The following is a 19,857-nucleotide window of genomic DNA, read 5'->3' on the forward strand; positions in this document are numbered from 1 at the left end:
TAAAATTATTTATATACAAATAGTTATATATATATATATATATATATATATATATATATATATATATATATATATTCTAAAACTACACAATGTAAACATATATATATATATATATATATATATATATATATATATATATATATTCTAAAACTACACAATGTAAACATAGTATTCTTTAAAATTAAACAAAATAAAAATATATTTATTTTAAGACCTGATAAAGGTAACGGGGTAGTGGTTTTAAATAGAAATGATTATAATGAAGCTATTTATAAAATTATTATAATAAAAGTAAATTTAAATTATTAGACAAAGATCTTATTCTACTAAGACAAGGGCAATGATATCGTTTTCTTCAGAAATTACATTGAAAAAATTTTTTTTACTAAGGAGTGATTTAAGCAATTCTATCCGACAGGATCACAATCAGCTCGTATATATGGTCTACCTAAAATGCATTAAAAATTTAAACAAACTCCTTATTTCAGAACAATTATTTCTTCAATTAATGCATATAGTTATAAACTAGCTAAGTTTGTAAGTACTTTGTCAAACCGTGTATTGAACTAAAGTATTCACCAAAAGATTCCTTTACTTTTATTGAAAATTAAACTTACACAATTTCAGTAATAATAATTTAATTTCTTTTGATGTTGAAAGTTTATTCACTAATATTTCATTGGAAGAGACAATTGAATTAGCAGTTTCTAAAATAATAAATAAAAATCAGGAACTTAAAATTTCAAATAGGAATTTAAAAAAATTATTTAGGTTTGCAACCTGTAATTCTCATTTTTTGTTTTGTGGTAAATATATTATTCAAATTGATTGTAAAGCTATGGGGTCTCCACTTGCTCCTGTTTTAGCCAATTTATTCATGGGGAACTTAGAAAGTAATTATTTAAATGAATTTAATGGGAATAAACCTTTATTTTATAAAAGATAAATAGATGATATTTTTGCATCATTTTACTCAAAAACCGATAGTACTATTTTTCTAGAGTATTTAAATTCTAAACATCCAAATACAAAATTTACATGTGAACATGAAAAAAATGGTATTTTACCATTTTTGGATGTTTGCATTGAAAATAACCATTTGATCACAAAAATTTACCTTAAGGAGACATATAATAGTTTTTTAGCTTTACCTTAATTAGCTACAAACTTGGACCAATTAAAACTCTTATTGACAGTTGTTTTAAAATTAATAATACCTGGTTTGGTTACCATAATGATATTAATAACCTAAAAACGGTCTTATTAAAAATCAGTATCCAATTAAACTCATTGATAAATGTATAAACAACTATTTAAATAAAAAATTTGCTACATCTAAATTCAACACTAACAAATCCCTTAATTACAAATGTTTTCGATTGACATATATATGTGATGGTTCTAGAAATATTCAAAACAAAATTAATGAATTAACTAAAAAGTTATGTAAGAAAGATTCAATTATCAAATTATTGTTTTCTTCTTTTAAAATTAAACAATACTTTTCACAAAAGTCTTACTTCCAAGAAATAGTAAATCAAACATTGTTTACAAATTTATTTTTGCTAACTGTAATGTTTGCTGCATAGGACGAACTGTCCGAAACTTTTGACAACACATTGATGAACATTTCAAAAAAGATAAAAAGTCTTACATTTTTCATCATTTAATGAAAAACATTGAGTGTCAAAGGAAAGCCTCCACTGATTGCTTTTCTATTTTTGATTCTGCTGAAAGCGAGTATGAATTAGAAATAAAGGAAAGCTTGCATATAAAGTGGCAAGGGCCCTGTTTAAATTTAACTTTTATGCTATTTGTTTTTCTGTATAGTTTTTTATTTATAGTTTTATGTTGCTAGTTCTGATTAATTAAATAAGCAAGTCAAACAGAATTCTTGAACTATTTTGACTATTATAACATTGATTTTAGGAATTTTGTTTTTTAAACTAATTGTGCCTATTATGTTTCTTTTTTATTGAGTTTTGAGACTGGCGCATTTTGTTATTGTATTTTAATGGTCTTTTAACCCTTTGTGATGAATTATATAATGGATTTTTGTAATAAAGTAATTAATTTGCATCACTTATAAAAATGGTTTTTTAATGATTTTTGTAAATTTTACTGATGATAAACTATGTAGTTCAAAACATGTTTAACAAACAATTTAAAAGTGTTGTTAATTTTATTCAAATATATATATATATTGCGAGCAGATGCATGAAAGTTGTTGTGTGTGCTTGGTAGTGGCTATGCAGCTTATTCTGCTATCTCCTAATGAGATCCTAAAACTCTAATATTCAGTTTAATGGTTTTAAGGTTGGGTAATAGTAAGATTTCTTGCGCTCTGTGATAGCTTAGAGAGGCTTTAAAATATTGGAGTATCTATCGGTCTGACCCGAGTTTATACAAACATTTTATGTTTAGATTACCCTATGATTGATTGGTTTGTTAATACTTTTATTTTTTACTTCTATCATTTTTTACACCAATGCAGTTCATTGCACTTCTTACTTTTATTTTAAGGTTGAGAGACAAGTCTAAGTTTCTACTTTTCATGGATCAAATTGTAGTACTTCTCCCAACGATATTTATCTGCAAAAAACCCCATCTTTTTTTCGTTTTAAAATATTTTTAAATATTTTTCGAAATATTTGCGCTCAAAGACCTTTTTTTATCGACTTTTTTCCTCTAACAAACACTATCTGTGTTTTTTTTTCTTTTTTTTAAATATTATCATGGTTGCTGTATTCTCTTGTTCTATTTAACAAAATTCAGTTTTGTTCATATTTTTTTTTATTATCAAACATTTTTTTGAGTTCACTTCTGTTTTATACTTTCCCAACTTCTAGGCTTTGTTTTCTTGCTTTCTTTTGGTAAGTCAAATAATAATAATAACTGGTAATTGTATTTTGTAAATATAATAATAGCTGGCAATTGTATTGTTACTATAGTCTTGTTGAAAGTCAGTTTGTTTAAAAAAAATTTTACTTTAAGGGATCCCAAAGTGCAAGACAAGTTGTGTTCATCTTAAAAAGAATGGTAAAAAAAAAGTTTGGGCAGAATTTTTTTAAGTCAAACGAAATGATAAATGTATACCAACAAAAACAAACATGGTTGTTTTACTCAAAGCCCGTCGTCTCCATGTTAGCAAATCTCTCAAAATTTTTAAAATATATGCTGCAATCAACAGACTTTATAATTTATTCAAGCGATTTTAATTTCAAAGAGTTTTAGTAAACAATGTCATTGTAGAATTTCGATAAGAAATATGAAAATTCTTTTTTTATTTTAATCAAATTATAGAATTTTTTTTTATCTATTATTAGAGATTACTAAAGAATTTTTTTAGTTACTTATTTTAAAGAAAAGTTTTTTTTTCTTCATAAATTACTGTAGAATTTCTTTAGTTATTTTATTTTCTAAATTCCACAAAGTTTGCATTAAAAATATAAAATATTTCAGATATTTTAGGCTCGTCTATTGCTATAAATTACTTTTGTGTTATATTTATTGGTATTAAATGATTATTATACTTATTATTATTCTGTTAAAAAAATTGTTTTGTATTATTTAACACTACCGCCAGTCGCTGACAGAAGCTTTTGATTTTTCAAATTTTAACCGCAAGCAGCTGGAGCAGCTTTCGAGTATGCTTCACAATTTATCTTGTTTTGTACATTAATTTTCACTCTAGACACATATAGTTTGTTTGCTCTTAAGGTTTAATTAATTCTCTACATAATCAAGAGCAAATAAGAGCCATATTGTGTTATTATAAAAAGTTATCACTTGACAAAGTTAAATCTTGAAAAATCCTCGATTAAAAAAACTTCTTTAAATTTAGTTGTTAAATAAAGCAGCTTTTAGCTAAGTAATTGAAAACGTCTTTTTTTCGTCTTGAAAAACATCCTTTTCATACATTAAATGAGTTTTGTTTTGGACTTAATGTTTAAATTGCTATTTATATAACAATGGTTTTAATTACTTTGCATTTCTTATTGTTCAATGATGAAAAACTTATTTAAGTAAAAAGTTTATTTGTTTAGATTTCTATTGATATATAGTTTGTTATGCTTTTAAAGAGATTTGTTATTCGAATTTTAATTAGTTGTCAATGTTATGCCTTCCAAATTATTTTGTTAAAATGGCTGGTAGCGAAAGAGTTAAAAAATTTAAGAATTCACCAAATATCTGTAATAAATGATGTCGTTTACCAAAATTCTTTATTGATTAAAAATTTAAGAGTTTGTAAAATGTCATTTCAGTAAGAGAACAAAAATGTCATAGTGATAAAAGGCTTAGAAAAAAAGTTCACATTGTTTACATAAAAAGAAAAAAGATTCACAATATATAATAAGGCGATCAATGACCTTTTTGAATATTTGTTATATTTATTATATTTTAACATGAAAACCTTAAATTTATTTTGTTCTCGCCCACTCTATAAAAAAATATTCTTTTGTTTAGCTTCTTATAAACTTTATAGGAAAGTTATAAGATTGATAATAAACGCTTATTTTAAAAAGAAAATAATATTGATTCAAAAGAAAAAAAATTTTACAATGACTTCATTTACTAAAACTATTTGAAATTAAACACACTTGAATGTATTATAAAGTCTGTAGAAACTTCGGCATATATTTTAAAGACCTTGAGAGATTGGCTAACGTGGAGACAGTGAGCTTCAAGTAAAACAAAAAAGTTTAGTTTTGTTGGTATACATTAATTATTTTGTTTTACTTAAAAAAATTCTGCCCAAACATTTTTTTTTATCTTTCTCTTTAAAATGAACACAACTTGTCTTGGCACTTTGGGATCCCTTTAAGTAAAAGTGCTCACAGAAAAAAATCACAAAGCAACAGAAATCACAAAACAACTGCCAAAATTATTAACATAAAAAAAAATTGTATTTAAACTATTATATTAATTAATATTATTTAATTAAATCTTTTAAATTGCAGCAATTACAATTACAACACAATTATTAAGAGCATTAACAGCTCTTTTTAAAAACAATTTTTAAAAAAAATTGTTTTTAAAAAGACAATTTTTAAAAAAAATTTAAACTTTTTTATTTTAAAGATAATAATGATGTTGCTAATAATCTTTTTTTTTTCAATACCAGCATGCATTGTTTTTTTTCCTTCTTTAGCACCAACATGCATTGTTTCTTGTAATGGTACAAACACTTGTGCTGGTAAGTTGTTTAAATTTTTCCTTTTGAAAAGACCTTTCAAAGTTTATGAAATAAAAAATATTTGTTTTCAGATTTGTATTTTGCTAACATTTTTTTTTTTTTTGAATAACAGAACTTTATAAAAATGTTTACATAAAAAAAAAAGTGTTGCGCAATTCTTGAACTTTGTTGCAACAATAGTTATTTTGATAAAATTATTTTATAGAAAATATTGTCATTTTAATTTTTTGTTTACCAAGTTTTCATTAACTGTTACAATATTACAAAGTACAAATTTATCATTAGTTGAAGGTTGTATTAGAATCAATTTTAATGTTGCAGAATTTTTAATTAACTTCTGATTTTTTTAATTATTAATCAGTAGAAATTAAATTACTACACATTAATTAAACATTAAATTACTACACAAAAATTAAATTACTACACAGAAGAAATTAAATTACTGTTATTAATAATAGTAGAAAGTAATACATTACTTTGCAATTTTACCATTGTAAAAGTAATGAACTAATATAATTTGAATTATATAATGTACCTAGGATTTTTTTTATATTGTTTATAGGTTATGTGTTTTATCACCATTTTTTTAAACTCTCTTGGTTTCATTTTGCAATAGATGCTCTAAAATTACTTTTTCTGTTAAACTTTCTTTTATTCCTATTCCATTCTTCACTTTAATAAACTAAATGTATTAAAAACATCTAATACGTTTAAATAACGTGTTTACTATGTCTAATTACCTTTATTTACTAACCTCTTTTTTTTTTTACACCTTGAAATTTCAAATTAATAAATGTTAATGTTATTTTAAGTTGAATAGACAGATTTAAAGTGAAACTGATATTCATCATTTACTGAATCACACTTTTAGTAAGACTCAGTGTTACTGAAAGCTGTGAAGCAACACAGTCTCTTGTAAGCAACACAATCTCTTGTGAATAGTCTTTCAATCTCTAGAGTAATTATATGTGTCATAAATATGCTCAGCTTTTTAAGTAGTGGTACAATTTTGCATCATATACAAAAGCAAATAGCAGTGGGCCACACACATGTTGAATAATAATGTTAAATGCACAAGCAGTTATTGACCTCCATATTTAATAGCTTAAGCAGCTATAACATCAGGTTTGCAAGCTTTGATGTTTTTTGACCTAGTTATATATATTATATAACTCTATTATATAGCTAAGTTATATATTATATAACTATATTATATAGCTAAGCTCAAATTAGAGTGATTTATAAAATTCACACTGTTTGTAGTGTTATAAGTGTTGTTTTCAAACAGTAATCACTATTATGCCTTGTATACCTGTTTAATAGTGTCCCTCTTTGATTGATATATCATCATTTACATCTTCTACAGTACTTGTAGTATTATATGTCATTTTAGAATTGCACAACTTTTTTAAATTTTTCTAAAAAGTTACTACATTAGTTTTTATTTAAATTATTTTTTGCTAATACATCATTTCATAGCATTTCTTTATTATTTCTGCAGTATCTCAATGCAGGCTTAAATTAGGGATGTGTTTGTTTCATTACTTCATAAATGTATCTAGCTTTTAACTTATTTACAACCCATTCATAAAAACCATGCTTTTCACCATCATGTTTCTCTGACCAGGAAATTATTCTGTGTTTGTTTATGGTAAATCTTCTTTGTGGGATACATATACATTAAGTCTGTTGGATTCATGAATTAATGAAATTAAAATAAGTATCAATTTTATCTATTTTATGCTTTTTTATGGAGCAGTTCTTTGTAAAACAACGTGAATGTAACTGATTACTGAACTGTACAGAATCTAGCAACTGAGTTTGAATAGTTGTGGATATTATACTGTGAGCACCCAACGTCTTGATATATTTATTTCTATTAGTATATATATTAGTTACTATTTGTTGTAGTAATATAATAATTAACCGTTTTTTTTCTACCTCTGTAAGGCTGAGAGGACAACTACAGCCAACTACCGCTGCTCAGAAACAAATTGAGCACAGTTTTACCAGAGACATTGTAGGGATTAAATTTGGAACTTCTTGCTTATGAAGCAAGCGCTATATTACTACACTGCTATTGCATTTTTTGGTATATAAAAAAAAGCCATTAACACATGACTCTAAATCAAGGACATTTAAAAAACTACAAACAAGTTTAAAGTCTTCTCCATTTTGTCCTGCTTAGTTATTTTTTAGTTTAGACATTAATCAATATATAAATAGATGCTGTTATAATTGATTTTTGTACAGCATATTTGAAGATTTTTGTACTACAATGAGGAGCAACGGAGAGCTGTTACTAGATAGCTGTTACTAGATAGCTGCTACTAAAGTTTGAATCGATTAACACAGATTCTAAACTAAAAAATAAAAATGTGTCAAAATGGGTCTTTAACTACTCAGCTTTAGTGATCACTCATTCAGTGATTACTTCAGTGACAAGTGCTTTGATGTCATTTACTGTGGTCTCTGAATCCGAGTCATAAAGACATAATAATACCTAAATAAGTATAATACCTAAAAAGATTAACTTAAATATCACCACAACCAAAAAACAAAGGATCCTTATCTTATTTTAAACTACCATTTTTGGGGGAAATATTTGATTCAATTAAAAAAAGACTGAATTCAATAGGCTAAAAGATATTGCCATTCAGCTAATATTAAATTTGTATTTGCCTCACTAAAAATTTTTAAATTCTTCTCTTCTAAAGAACCTATTCGTCTAGAGTTCAAATCATTTGTGGTCTATAAATTCGTATGTGCAGGATGTAACTTCTGTTGTATGTATATATTTATATATATGTATATGTATATATATATATATATGTATATATATATATATATATATATATATATATATATATATATATATATATATATATATATATATATATATATGTATATATATATATATATATATATATATATATATATATATATATATAGAAAAATCTAGAAAAAATTTAATGCAATGGGTTTTAATTTTGACATATCTAAAGCTTTTGACAATGTTTAGCATTCTTGTCTTCTCCAGAAGCTTCATATGGTGTACCTGGGAATGTTTTTGAGATTATCAAATTTTTTCTTTCTAACCACCTTTTTTAAAGTCATCCTCAAAGGCAAACACTCTTCTTTATTTCCAGTAACTTCTGGAGCACCTCAAGGTTTTATATCCTTATGTTTTTTGTCCTATTTTGTTTTTAATCATTAATGATCTTCCTAATTAACCTTACAACTAAAGTTTTGCTGATGACTCAGTTTATACTCCTGTCTTGACAAAAAGTCTTCTCTTTTCGATCTGCCTTAAAACAGGCAGCTAATCTTGAATCTGATTTCACTTTTGTAACAGTTTCAGGCTTGCTGATCTTGAATCTGATTTCACTTTTGTAACAGATTTGAGCTTGCAGTGCCTTGTAAATTTTAACAAAACTCTTTATTCTACTGCAAACAATTATTGCAATACTGTTGACATTCCTATATTAATGAATGGCAACCCTCTCACTGAGTCCTCTTCTTCATGTCTTCTTGGGTTATCGTTTACTACTGATCTTTTATGGAAACCATATATGCAATCAATTGAAAATTTAGCATCTGCTAAAGTTGTCTCTCTTTATTGTGCTCGCCATTTTATTACTCCTGATTCCTTTCTCTACCACTACAAATCTTTTATTTTTCCCTGTATGGAATACTGTTGTCATAATAAGGCTCATTCTTTTAATGATGGTCTTTTCTTCTAGACAAGGTTCAAAAATAAATTGTAAATATAGTTGGGCCTACTCTATCTGTTAAGCTTTAGTCTCTTTCCCATCATCATAAAGTTCCATCTCTTTCTCTTTTCTACAAATACTATCATGGTCACTGCTCAAAGGAGTTATCATCTTTTGTTCCATCGACTAAAGCTCATTCTCGCTCGACTCAACATTTAGCAAAGTCTTATTCTTTTACTGTATCTGTCCCTGCATACTCTAAAAACTTTTATTCGTTTAGTTTTTTTCGAAAATAAGAATTAGTTGCATTGATTTCTTGCAATGATAAAATAGTGTTTGTTTTCAGAAGATTTCTTTCTGTAAAAAATGGTTGTAATGATTACGGGTAGGAAATAAACAACTGCACATAATGATGAAAACAATAGAATGAGGCTTGACTTATATTAAAACAAGAATTAATGAAAGCTTTTTTGCCTGCCTGAATTCAGAAGATTACACTGAAGCAATTAAGAAGATTATACATAGCAGACAATGTTTTTTAGTCTGTGCTAAGTTGTAACTAGTACAATTATAGGGTGAGTCTGATATAGAAGGAAAATATAATAAATGTTTTATATCATGGTCTGAATCACCTTATGAAAAATGAAGTGAAACTGAGAACAAAGAAGGGTTCAATACAAGATTCAAATTAATTAGCAAAAATTACTAATTTTTTGTTAATAGTTATTTTTATGTGTAATATTTTTTGGTATTATAGTACTTAAACATTAATAGTAATATATCAAGTAATATTGTATTGTTGTAATATTGCTTCTTTTTAACCCTGATTTAACAATAGTTCAATAAAATTTAACAATGAATTAAAAATAGTTAATTAATAATATAATTAATTTAAAAATTAGTCATTTAAATATTTTAATTATTTGAAGAATAATTTATCTACTTTATTTAGAACTTCCACCTACTCCAAATGATAAAATGAGGGCTCAAGGTAATTAAATTATTCATTTTAAAGTATATGCATTTGATTTAAAAATACTCCTGTTTCAATTTGTATGAACCTTTTCAGTTTAAAATTCAATAATAGTTAGGTTGCTTACCAACATTATTTACCAATGTTAGCAAAGCTATAGCAGATTTTTTGCTTTTTTTTTAGTAATGTTTAGCTATAGGAGCTAATACTTAATTTTTTGCCTTCTTATTTTTCTATAAGCTATTTGTCTTGCCTTGTTTATCCATAAGCTATTTGTCTAGTCTTGCTTCAAATTTGTTTAAATTGTAAGTTTCATTAGCAATATTTAGACATTTGTTCCAAATTGGAGTAACTTTATTTAAGTGCTAATTAAGGTGTGAAAATCATACTGTTTCTAATTTTATGATTGCGGCCTATAAAAACACACTGGTTGTTTACAATGCTTTTTACAATCTTTATTTTTAAATCTTTTTTTTATAATTATAATAAACCTACTATTTTTTTTTTTTTTCGTACAAACTTGTGCTTGAAGTTTTCGGCTTATATCAGGTTATATATCAGGCTTATATCAGATTAAATATCAGGCTCATATCAGGCTAAATATCAGGCTCATATTAGGTTGTACAAAAAAATCTTTAAAATTTCAAATAGATTGTTGCAAGATAAAAAACCATTTACTGACATTATTATTCACTTAGCATATATATTTATAAACGCTTGCGCTGGTGCGACTGATTCAATTCTAGCATCTAAATTAATTGTTTTAGCAATGTTTTGGCCTTCTAAATTATATGAATTTTCTAAGTTTACCTTAAGAGTACCTTAAAAAAGTAAAAAAGTAAAAGGCCATAATTTGCATTGATTAATAAAAATGAATTTCTCAAAGAAAAAAATACTTAAAATTGTAACTGCAAGCAAAAACTTGACTGCCCTATGAATGGCAAATGCTTATCAAAAAAAATTATTTACAAATGCATTGTTTCCTCGCAAAACAACCCTGATAAACATTATATTGGCTTAACTGAGGGCAAATGAAAAAAACATTATGCGAATCACAAACAATATTTTAAACATAATAAATACTCAAAAGAGACTATGCTGTCTAAATATATTTGGCAACTAAAAGAAAAAAATATGAATTTTAAATTAAACTGGTCTATCCTAAAAACTGCGCCTGCCTATAATAACATTTCCAAAAAATGTGTACTATGTTTACAAGAAAAATGCAGACATGAAAATAAGTTCCTTTTAAAAAATTATTAAAAAAATGACCAGTCCAAATTCTGAAGAATTCTTTTCATGATTTTTTAATTATCTAATGTAGTTGATGCAACTTCCTGGTTGCAAAATACTACAGTTATTACATATAATTATGTTTCACCATCAGTAGGTTCATCAGGAAGAATGTCTAAACACAAAAAAATTTTCAAATTATAGAAAAATTATTTCACAGGAAGTTGGGAATTGTTATAATTAATATTATAACAATTCCCAACTTCCTGTGAAATAATTTTTCAATAATTAGAAAATTTTTTGTGTTTAGACATTCTTCCTGATGAACCTACTGATGGTGAAACACATTGTTGAAGAAATCAAAAATTAGATAAGTGTTTTTACTAATTTATTATTGCCCTGTTCTTTTAGAACATTGAGCACTCTGTTTATATATATATATATATATATATATATATATATATATATATATATATATATATATATATATATATATATATATATATATATATATATACACATATATATATAGAGAGAGAGGTTGATTGTTAAGTCTTTTTTTATTTTTTTGTATGATTATTCATTATTTCAATCATTTCATTATTTCACAATTATCAAAGACAATTTTCATTTCGTAGAATCTTGGGTTGTTTGTTCTTGAATCTTGTCTTCTTCTAGAATTTTGCGTTGTCATTTATAGAATCTTTTGTAGAATCATGTGTAATTAATAGTTTCTTGTTGTGAGCACATATAATAAAAATGTTTAATAATTATTCTTGTAAGGCTTTTTTAAATATAAAAAACAGAATAGGATCCAAACTTAAACCATAAGAAATACCACTGGTGACAGACATCATTATGGCAATGAATTTTCCAATAATTACAATTTGCTTTTTATTTTTAAGGATTTAAAAAAAAAAAATTCTACAATTACATCATTTACTAAAACTCTTTGAAATTAATTGCGCTTGAATAATTTATAAAGTCTGTAGATTAATGCGTGTATTTTAAAGACTTTGAGAGATTGGCTAACATGGAGACAGGGAGCTTTGAGTAAAGCAACAAAGTTTGTTTTTGTTGGTTTACATTTATTATTTTGTTTTACTTTTTTTTTATTATTCTCTTGAACACAGCTTGTCTCGGCATTTTAGGATCCCTTTAAAGTAAATTATCTTTTGATGTTAAATTCGTTTCTAGTAGGGATACCACATTAAATTCCTTTAGATTACTGTCGGATTGAAAATTTTCTCATTCATTTATATAATCTTATTCAATTATTTTTCTTAATTTTATTCTCAATATTTTATTAGTTTTATTTGCCAGTATGACTGTTAATTAACATGTATTAAGTTTTTTTTACGAAAATAAAATGGGTTTTTACTAAAATAATTTTTTTTTAATAGTATATTTATGTATATATTTTAGGTTTGTTATTTATAATATTTAATTTTTTTTAGCAAGAATAATCAAATCATTAACCTATGTAGTTGGTGGAAAAATGGTGGCAAGCATTAAAAAACTAGATAAAGAGTTTCGTGTTTTTTTAAAAATTCATCCAAATGTTTATTCTAAAAAGTTGCACAATGTCATTCATTTAGTTGTAGGTTCCAGTAAAAAAAGTCGTGGCAGAGAGGTTTTAGGTGTATGGTTTTCAGATGCTGGTGATGGCAGATTGAATATTACTGTACCAACAACTAAAAAATATTTTATTACTGATCCTCAACCAATAAATTCATATTGTACAATAGATATTCTTCAGCAATACAAAGAAAGAAAATATAATTACACTATTAAAATTAATGCAGAAAATGTTTACTCTGAACACAATCCACTGCCCAAATGGTTCAACAATGTTGAGGTGTATGCCTCAAATCCATGGGACTTGGTGCAAGACACGTACATAGAGGGAATGTTTATAATCAATGGAAAGAAAGGTTCAAATTTTTTATCAAAATTTATAAAACAATTTTTTATTATGTTAATATATCAGATATATGTCATTAAAAAATTATACATTTTAATTTTTTTTTTTTTTTTTTTTTTTTTGTACACTATCTTTAAGAAAAAACTAGCTGAACAAATGCTAGTTTATTCCAAACACTTGAAAATTTCATTTAAAATTTTAAGTTTTACGAGATTTTGTAAGGTTTTTAGGTCTAATTATTTTAATGTATTTTATTAATGCAAATATAATAAGGAGTTTGATAGGTAAAAATTTTTTTTAATGGAAATTTAATCAGGTGTTTTTATTGTTAATTTTTCTTTAAACGGAAACTTAATAAGGTTATTTCTTTTAATACCTGCTGAAAATATAAAATGAATGATGGTTCTAAATTTTTTCTTTTCATCATTTTTTTTTTATTTCAGATCAACCTAGCATGATTGATCTTGTCATCAATCCAACAGGTATGAAGATAAATACGTTCACTATGATTTTACTAAGATTTAATATTATCACAAATAAAATATAATTTTATTGATTATCAATAATAAGTATGTATTGAAATAATGATTGTTTATAAAATTTCTTTTTAGATAATGTTGTTCAACTTTCAGAGAAAGAGCTCTGTGAAAATGAAGTTATCGGAACAATGAGCAGTTTAGAAAAAGCATACTCTGTATCTTTTAAACTGAAACCTTATTCTTACTCTAGAGGATGGGAAAATGTTCTCCACGTAACCAAGGGTCAGAATTATGGGGAATGTGGTGACAGAAACCCAGCAGTGTTTTTTCATAAAGATGGTTCTGGGCGACTTGTATTTTTCTCGGCTATTAATGGCAATATTAACTCAGAGTTTGAAACAAAAAATCCACTTCCACTCAATGTATGGTCAAGTATTAGAATAGAACAAACCCTGAAAAATAGTGCTTATGTTTATGCTATTTATGTTAATGGTTCCATTCAATATGAAATTGAAAACAAAGATCCAAGGCAATTTAAAGATGTAAAAGTATATATTTCAGATCCGTGGTATACTGCACATGATGGTGATATTAAAGAGTTGTTTGTTGTGAATGGAGGTTTAGTATAATTATTTTAACTTTTTAATAATTTGAATACTGGAAGTAAACCTAAGAATACAATCCTAAGAAAGTCATAAAACAAACAGAAAAAACAACCATACATACATAGATATACACACATACATACATACATACATACATACATACATACATACATACATACATACATACATACATACATACATACATACATACATACATACATACATACATGCATAAATACATACATACATACATACATACATACATACATACATACATACATACATACATACATACATACATACATACATACATACATACATACATACATGCATACATACGTGTATATATATATATATATATATATATAAATATATATATATATATATACATACACGTATATATATACACACACATACATACATGCATACATACATACATACATACATAAATACATACATACATACATACATACATACATACATACATACATACATACATACATACATACATACATACATACATGCATACATACATACATTAGTATGTATATATATATATATATATATATATATATATATATATATATATATATATATATATATATATATATATATATATATATATATATTTATATATATATATATATATATATGTATATATATATATATATATATTATATATATATATATATATATATATATATATATGTATTTATGATATTATATTAGATACATATATTAGATATATAATAAAATGTAATATATACATTTAAAGATAACCCCTTAGAATTAGGAATAATAACCTCAATCTTTTAGAGGTCAGCAAATTTTTCATTTTCATCCAGTTTATGTTTATTCCTAGCTCTGCAATACCTACTATTTTTACTGCCTTAATTGATAAGTTCTTTTTTGTTCATGATGACCATATCTCTTCTAATATTTCCATGAACAATTATCATTTTATTAAAGAGCAGTTTTGATTTACTTTTGATCTTGATGGTGGAAACTTGATCCCACATTTTTGTTACACCTGTTGTGTCTAACAGACCAACCAAAAAACAAATTTATTTTTCACAGCAAGAGTTAAGCCTTATGTTAATAAGAATGACCTTCTGTTAGTACTACCTAAATATAGATCTCTCAACTTGCTTTTAAAGAGTTTATATAAATTAAGTAGAGAATTGTGATTTTGTACTCTTTGCTCTGTAGTTGATGTAAGCAAGTTTAGAATCACACTCCTTTTGAAATTTGTCACTGTTCTTCATTATACCTGTGATTTTATGTTCTTCAGCAAGTTTATTTAAATGACCCATTGTAGTGCAGTTTATAATGTGATTCATAAAAACTCTCACTTATCACGGTTCACAGAAACTTGTCTTTTTTCAGTAAGACTAGAGTGCTTTGCCTTGAGTTTTAAATGATTTTAAATGTTAATTTTTTTGTTTGTTTTAGATACAAAAAGTACCTCTGATAAAACTCGACCATTGGGTAATTTTTTCTTATGTTTTAAAGAAGTCTTATTTTTTTATACACTCATAAGCGCAATAAATAAATATATTAATGTGTAACTAATTTTAAAAAAATAGAACATACACTACCGTCCATAATTATTTGAATGGTACTTTACGATATAAGTTATAATAGTTTTACTTACCATTAGGAGAAAAACTGAAAACAAAATCTACCTGAATTATATGTTATCCTCCTTTTTATTAAGTTTACAAAAAAAATAATATAAAGTCCGATTAGATTAATTTATAATTTACTTGCCTTTAAATCACCCTTAGCGACAATAACCGCTATACATATTCTTAACATTTTACTTAATAACTTATCCAATTTGTCAAAGTCAATTTTATGCCAATAACTAATGAGTTTTTTTCACATCTTATGCATCATTAGGCATTAGTTTTTGATATTAATTTTAATTCCTCTTATAAAAATCTGATAGGAGAGAGATTTGTGATAGGGGAAGTCGTTTTATTTAATATTGATCGTTCTCGAACTCAGTCAAATAACTTAAACAATTTTTTGAAAAAAATGTTTTAGGATAAGCTCCAAGTCATTTTCTTCTGAAAAAATGAAAGCTTCTTATTAACCCATCTTTCCGAAGGTGTAGCATAATTTTATCATTACTCCTTCTATTTTTCCCTGTGGCATCTTAACCAAAACAACCCCACACCTTAGCACTACATCCTCCATGTTTTACAGTCAATAGTACACTCTATTTTATCATGAAATCAACGACTATATTTTCCAGACAATCTTATTTTGAAACCAATGATTTTGAAACCAATGAACTTCGATACGTCGGTCCACGTTCACAGTCATTGGTGGTCCATTTTCTATGTAGTTTTGCCCACTTTAGCATTTTTATTATCTTATAATCTTTATTAAAGCATTTTAACCAAAGTATTTTTAAATTATCTTATAGTGAACATGAAAAATAGTTAAATAAATAATAGCATTTTTCAAAAATTTTAATGCCATTCGAATAATTATTAACGGTAGTGTACATATATATACAGGTGTAGGTTTATTTTTTTGAAGAAGGGGGAGTTGATTTACAATTGTTTTACATGTTGTTGTTTTTTAACTATTTTAAGATAAATTTGAAGATGCCAAAGAACAAAAGCTGCAAGAAAATAATTTGGTTGCAACCATAAGCCTTTTAAGTACAACATTCACAGTTTCTTTTCAGATAAAACCAACATCCTATTCGATAGGAAAGCATAGTGTTTTCCATTTTATGCAGGATAGATATTTAACTCAACAAGCCAATAAAAAAATTTCAGCCTGGTTTCACGAGGATGGATCTGGAAGGTTAGTTATTGTAGCTGGTTTTTTAAATGACGTGAAAAAACTAACGGAGTTCACCACCAAAGATTCCCTCCCTATAAACCAATGGTCATCTATTAAATTAACACGAACCAAAGCCGTTTCTAAAGATAAAACTATTTTTAACATCTACCTTGATGAAAAACGTATTTTCAATGTTGAAAAAGAAGCAGAACCTTTGGAGTTTGTTAGAGTTTTCTTTGGTGATCCATGGAACAGTGTTCAAAATGGCTATATTAAAGATTTGAAAATATACAATAGTAAGTTTTAATTCAACGTGTAGTGATTTAAAGTTATTCAAATGTAGAAAATTTCATTTAAATTTTTGACTTTATTATTAGTTTTATTTCTTATTTTATTTCTTTTTTTATTTTTCATTTAGACTAATTTTAAAAGTTACAAAAACAACATCGTTGTCGAAACTATTGAACAAGCTAATTTGCTGATGTCATTCAAAAAATAACTTTTTCTAATAAGTTACGTAAATGATACGATTCAAAACGTGTTACCCTCCGTAAATATATCAAAATAATAAATGAAGATAAAACGAAATTTTTGGAACGGGCATATTCTATACAGGTTTAACAGATCAATTTCCGAGCTTAACCATGTGGTTAAGTTTAAATCATAAATTTCTTTGTTTGTTTGTTTGGTTTTTTGCAGAATTTATGGCGTAAAAAAAAAGTTTTAGTTATTTTATTTTCAATCTTATTGAAATGTAAATAAACTGTTAGTGGTAAAATAAACTATTTTATTAGTATTTTTTAGTAGTCCTGTATTTTAATTAATATTTTTTCCGACCAGTTGGAGAAAAACTTAATCTAAAAAATTAAAATAGCAGACAAATACTAATTGTAGCAGACAAATAGTAATTTTTCTAATTTGTAATAGATGATTTAAATAAGGTTGGATTCATGTAAATTAAAATAAAATTAAAACGTTTTTATATTTATCCTAGAAATTGATATTTAATAATTTCAAAAGTTAATCAACTTGATGTTTTTAAGATTCTGCGTACGAGGTGTACTCACCAAGGTGTACTATGTTAGGGGTGTAGCGAATTGGAAATTTTGAATTTCGGCCCTGACCGCATCTGTTAATAAAATTCCGGTCGCATCGAGAATTATATTTGTTTAATTTTTAACCTATTTCATTAATTTAACTCTTGCCTCCTTTAAATCTATTATGCTGTTTTTATTTGTTTCTTTATAATTTTATTTATTGAAATTATAAACCTGCTTAATAGTTATATTTACAATTATTTCTTTGTTTCCTATTTTTCCATTTAGGTTATAATTAGAATATTTACTGTATTAGGCATCCTATACTTTTTAAATATTTAAAATATAAGTAATAGGGAAAGAAAATATTTAAGTTTTCTCTAAAACCGGTTTTTCGAATAAACCGCGGTTTTCTATGTTTTAAAAACCGGTTTTCTAGTGTATTTTTTTATTATATATATTTCAGGGGAACAACAGCAGCAAAAACATATATATATATAGCAACAATGTCATATACGTACATTGAATACAATTGAGCAGCAAACAAATAAGTGTTTTTAATGGTTAATTTTACTTTTCTTAAGACAATAAGCACGTAAAAAACATAAAGCATTAAGTGTTTCATCATTAATTGTTTCACCATTTAACCTTGACCTTAGTTTAGTGACGAATAGACCACTTGCAGAAAATGACCTTTCAGCCTCCACACTTCTTACTTGGATTGACTTTAAAGCCGTGTGCAGCAAAACTAAGTTGCTCGTTCGTTTTTTTGTTAGCTCAAATACTGTCATTTCTTTGAGCATTAGTTTGAAAGTTGATTCTATTTTTTGTTTCTTTAGTGAAACCCCTTCGACTGTCTCTCTTATAGAGAACTCGAGCTCTTCTGACAAGGAAGTAAATTGTTTTACTTGTTCCTGACTAGTTTTCCTCATCAACACTTCTCTTTTCTCAAACAAACTATTAAGCAAACTTGATGCAATCGTACCAAATGTATTTCTTTTTGGCACGAATTTTTTGAAAATGTCATGAGTTGCTCCATTAATGACATCAGATATTTAATTAAGTTTACTAATATAGCATTCCTCCTCTCAGTGACTCTTTTAGTATATGAGTCAACTAGTTCTTGACTAAAGGTTTTTCCTTGGCATTTTAGCTGCTTGAAAATGAACTTCAGAATGCCATCAGACGAGAGCAAGTTCGAATCTCTTCCGCAACGTGCTTCCGCACCTACCTTGATTGGTTCTAAAGCATTTACTAGATTTTGTAATGTGGTAAACTCAGATTCGGAAACCATAATACTGCTTGATAACTCAATCAGTGACATTTGAAACATTTCTCAAGGGCAACAAATCTTGAAATTATATTTAGTAAGCTGCTCCAACGTGTCTTAGAGTCTAAGATTAGCTGCAGCTCCTTTCCCAACTCAGACTGGGCATGCTTTTGCAGAATCGTGTCATTTTTAACTGGAGACTTTCGAAATAATCTGACACATTTTCTGACTTTGTTGATGAGTTCTGTGACATCCTCCCTGATCATTAGAAGAGTTGATGCACCTGCTTCTGTTTAAACTTCTAATCCTTCTTCCTCATCGCTATCATCATCTTCTTGTTCCTCTTCTAGAATAGTGACTTGCTCAAGTGTGCTATTATCTTCTTTCCTAGATTGCCTATATAGAATATCACAGACAGCCAAGTGGATTTCATGTGCGAGGCAGAGCAGAAGGTCTGGTAAATATGAGCTTCCAAATTTTTTCATAACAGCAGCTCCGCCTGTGGTTACTGCAACAATATCATAGGCATAACGTAGCCTAAATTATTTCAGTTTTTCGTCAATAATTACACAACATTTCTCTGCTGGCATAGACCCATGTACCCTGATCATTCTAAGGTTCCAA

At 26.3% G+C, this 19,857-nt stretch overlaps 1 protein-coding gene across 3 annotated transcripts in view; it reads left to right on the forward strand.

Moving 5' to 3' along the window:
- Window positions 1-17,722, forward strand: part of LOC136079841 (uncharacterized) — a 74,528-nt gene extending 56,806 nt beyond the window's left edge. For all 3 annotated transcript variants that reach the window (XM_065796461.1, XM_065796462.1, XM_065796463.1), the window contains 8 exons: window positions 5,153-5,197; window positions 9,863-9,901; window positions 12,574-13,050; window positions 13,484-13,522; window positions 13,652-14,137; window positions 15,577-15,612; window positions 16,731-17,222; window positions 17,345-17,722. In XM_065796461.1, the coding sequence (XP_065652533.1) occupies window positions 5,153-5,197; window positions 9,863-9,901; window positions 12,574-13,050; window positions 13,484-13,522; window positions 13,652-14,137; window positions 15,577-15,612; window positions 16,731-17,222; window positions 17,345-17,349 (1,619 nt within the window). In that variant the 3' untranslated portion in view covers window positions 17,350-17,722. The remainder of the gene's footprint in view (window positions 1-5,152; window positions 5,198-9,862; window positions 9,902-12,573; window positions 13,051-13,483; window positions 13,523-13,651; window positions 14,138-15,576; window positions 15,613-16,730; window positions 17,223-17,344) is intronic.
- The last annotated feature ends 2,135 nt before the right edge of the window (window positions 17,723-19,857 follow it).

The sequence above is a fragment of the Hydra vulgaris genome, chromosome 04 (genome assembly GCF_038396675.1).
Source record: "Hydra vulgaris chromosome 04, alternate assembly HydraT2T_AEP".
Lineage (NCBI taxonomy): Eukaryota > Metazoa > Cnidaria > Hydrozoa > Anthoathecata > Hydridae > Hydra > Hydra vulgaris.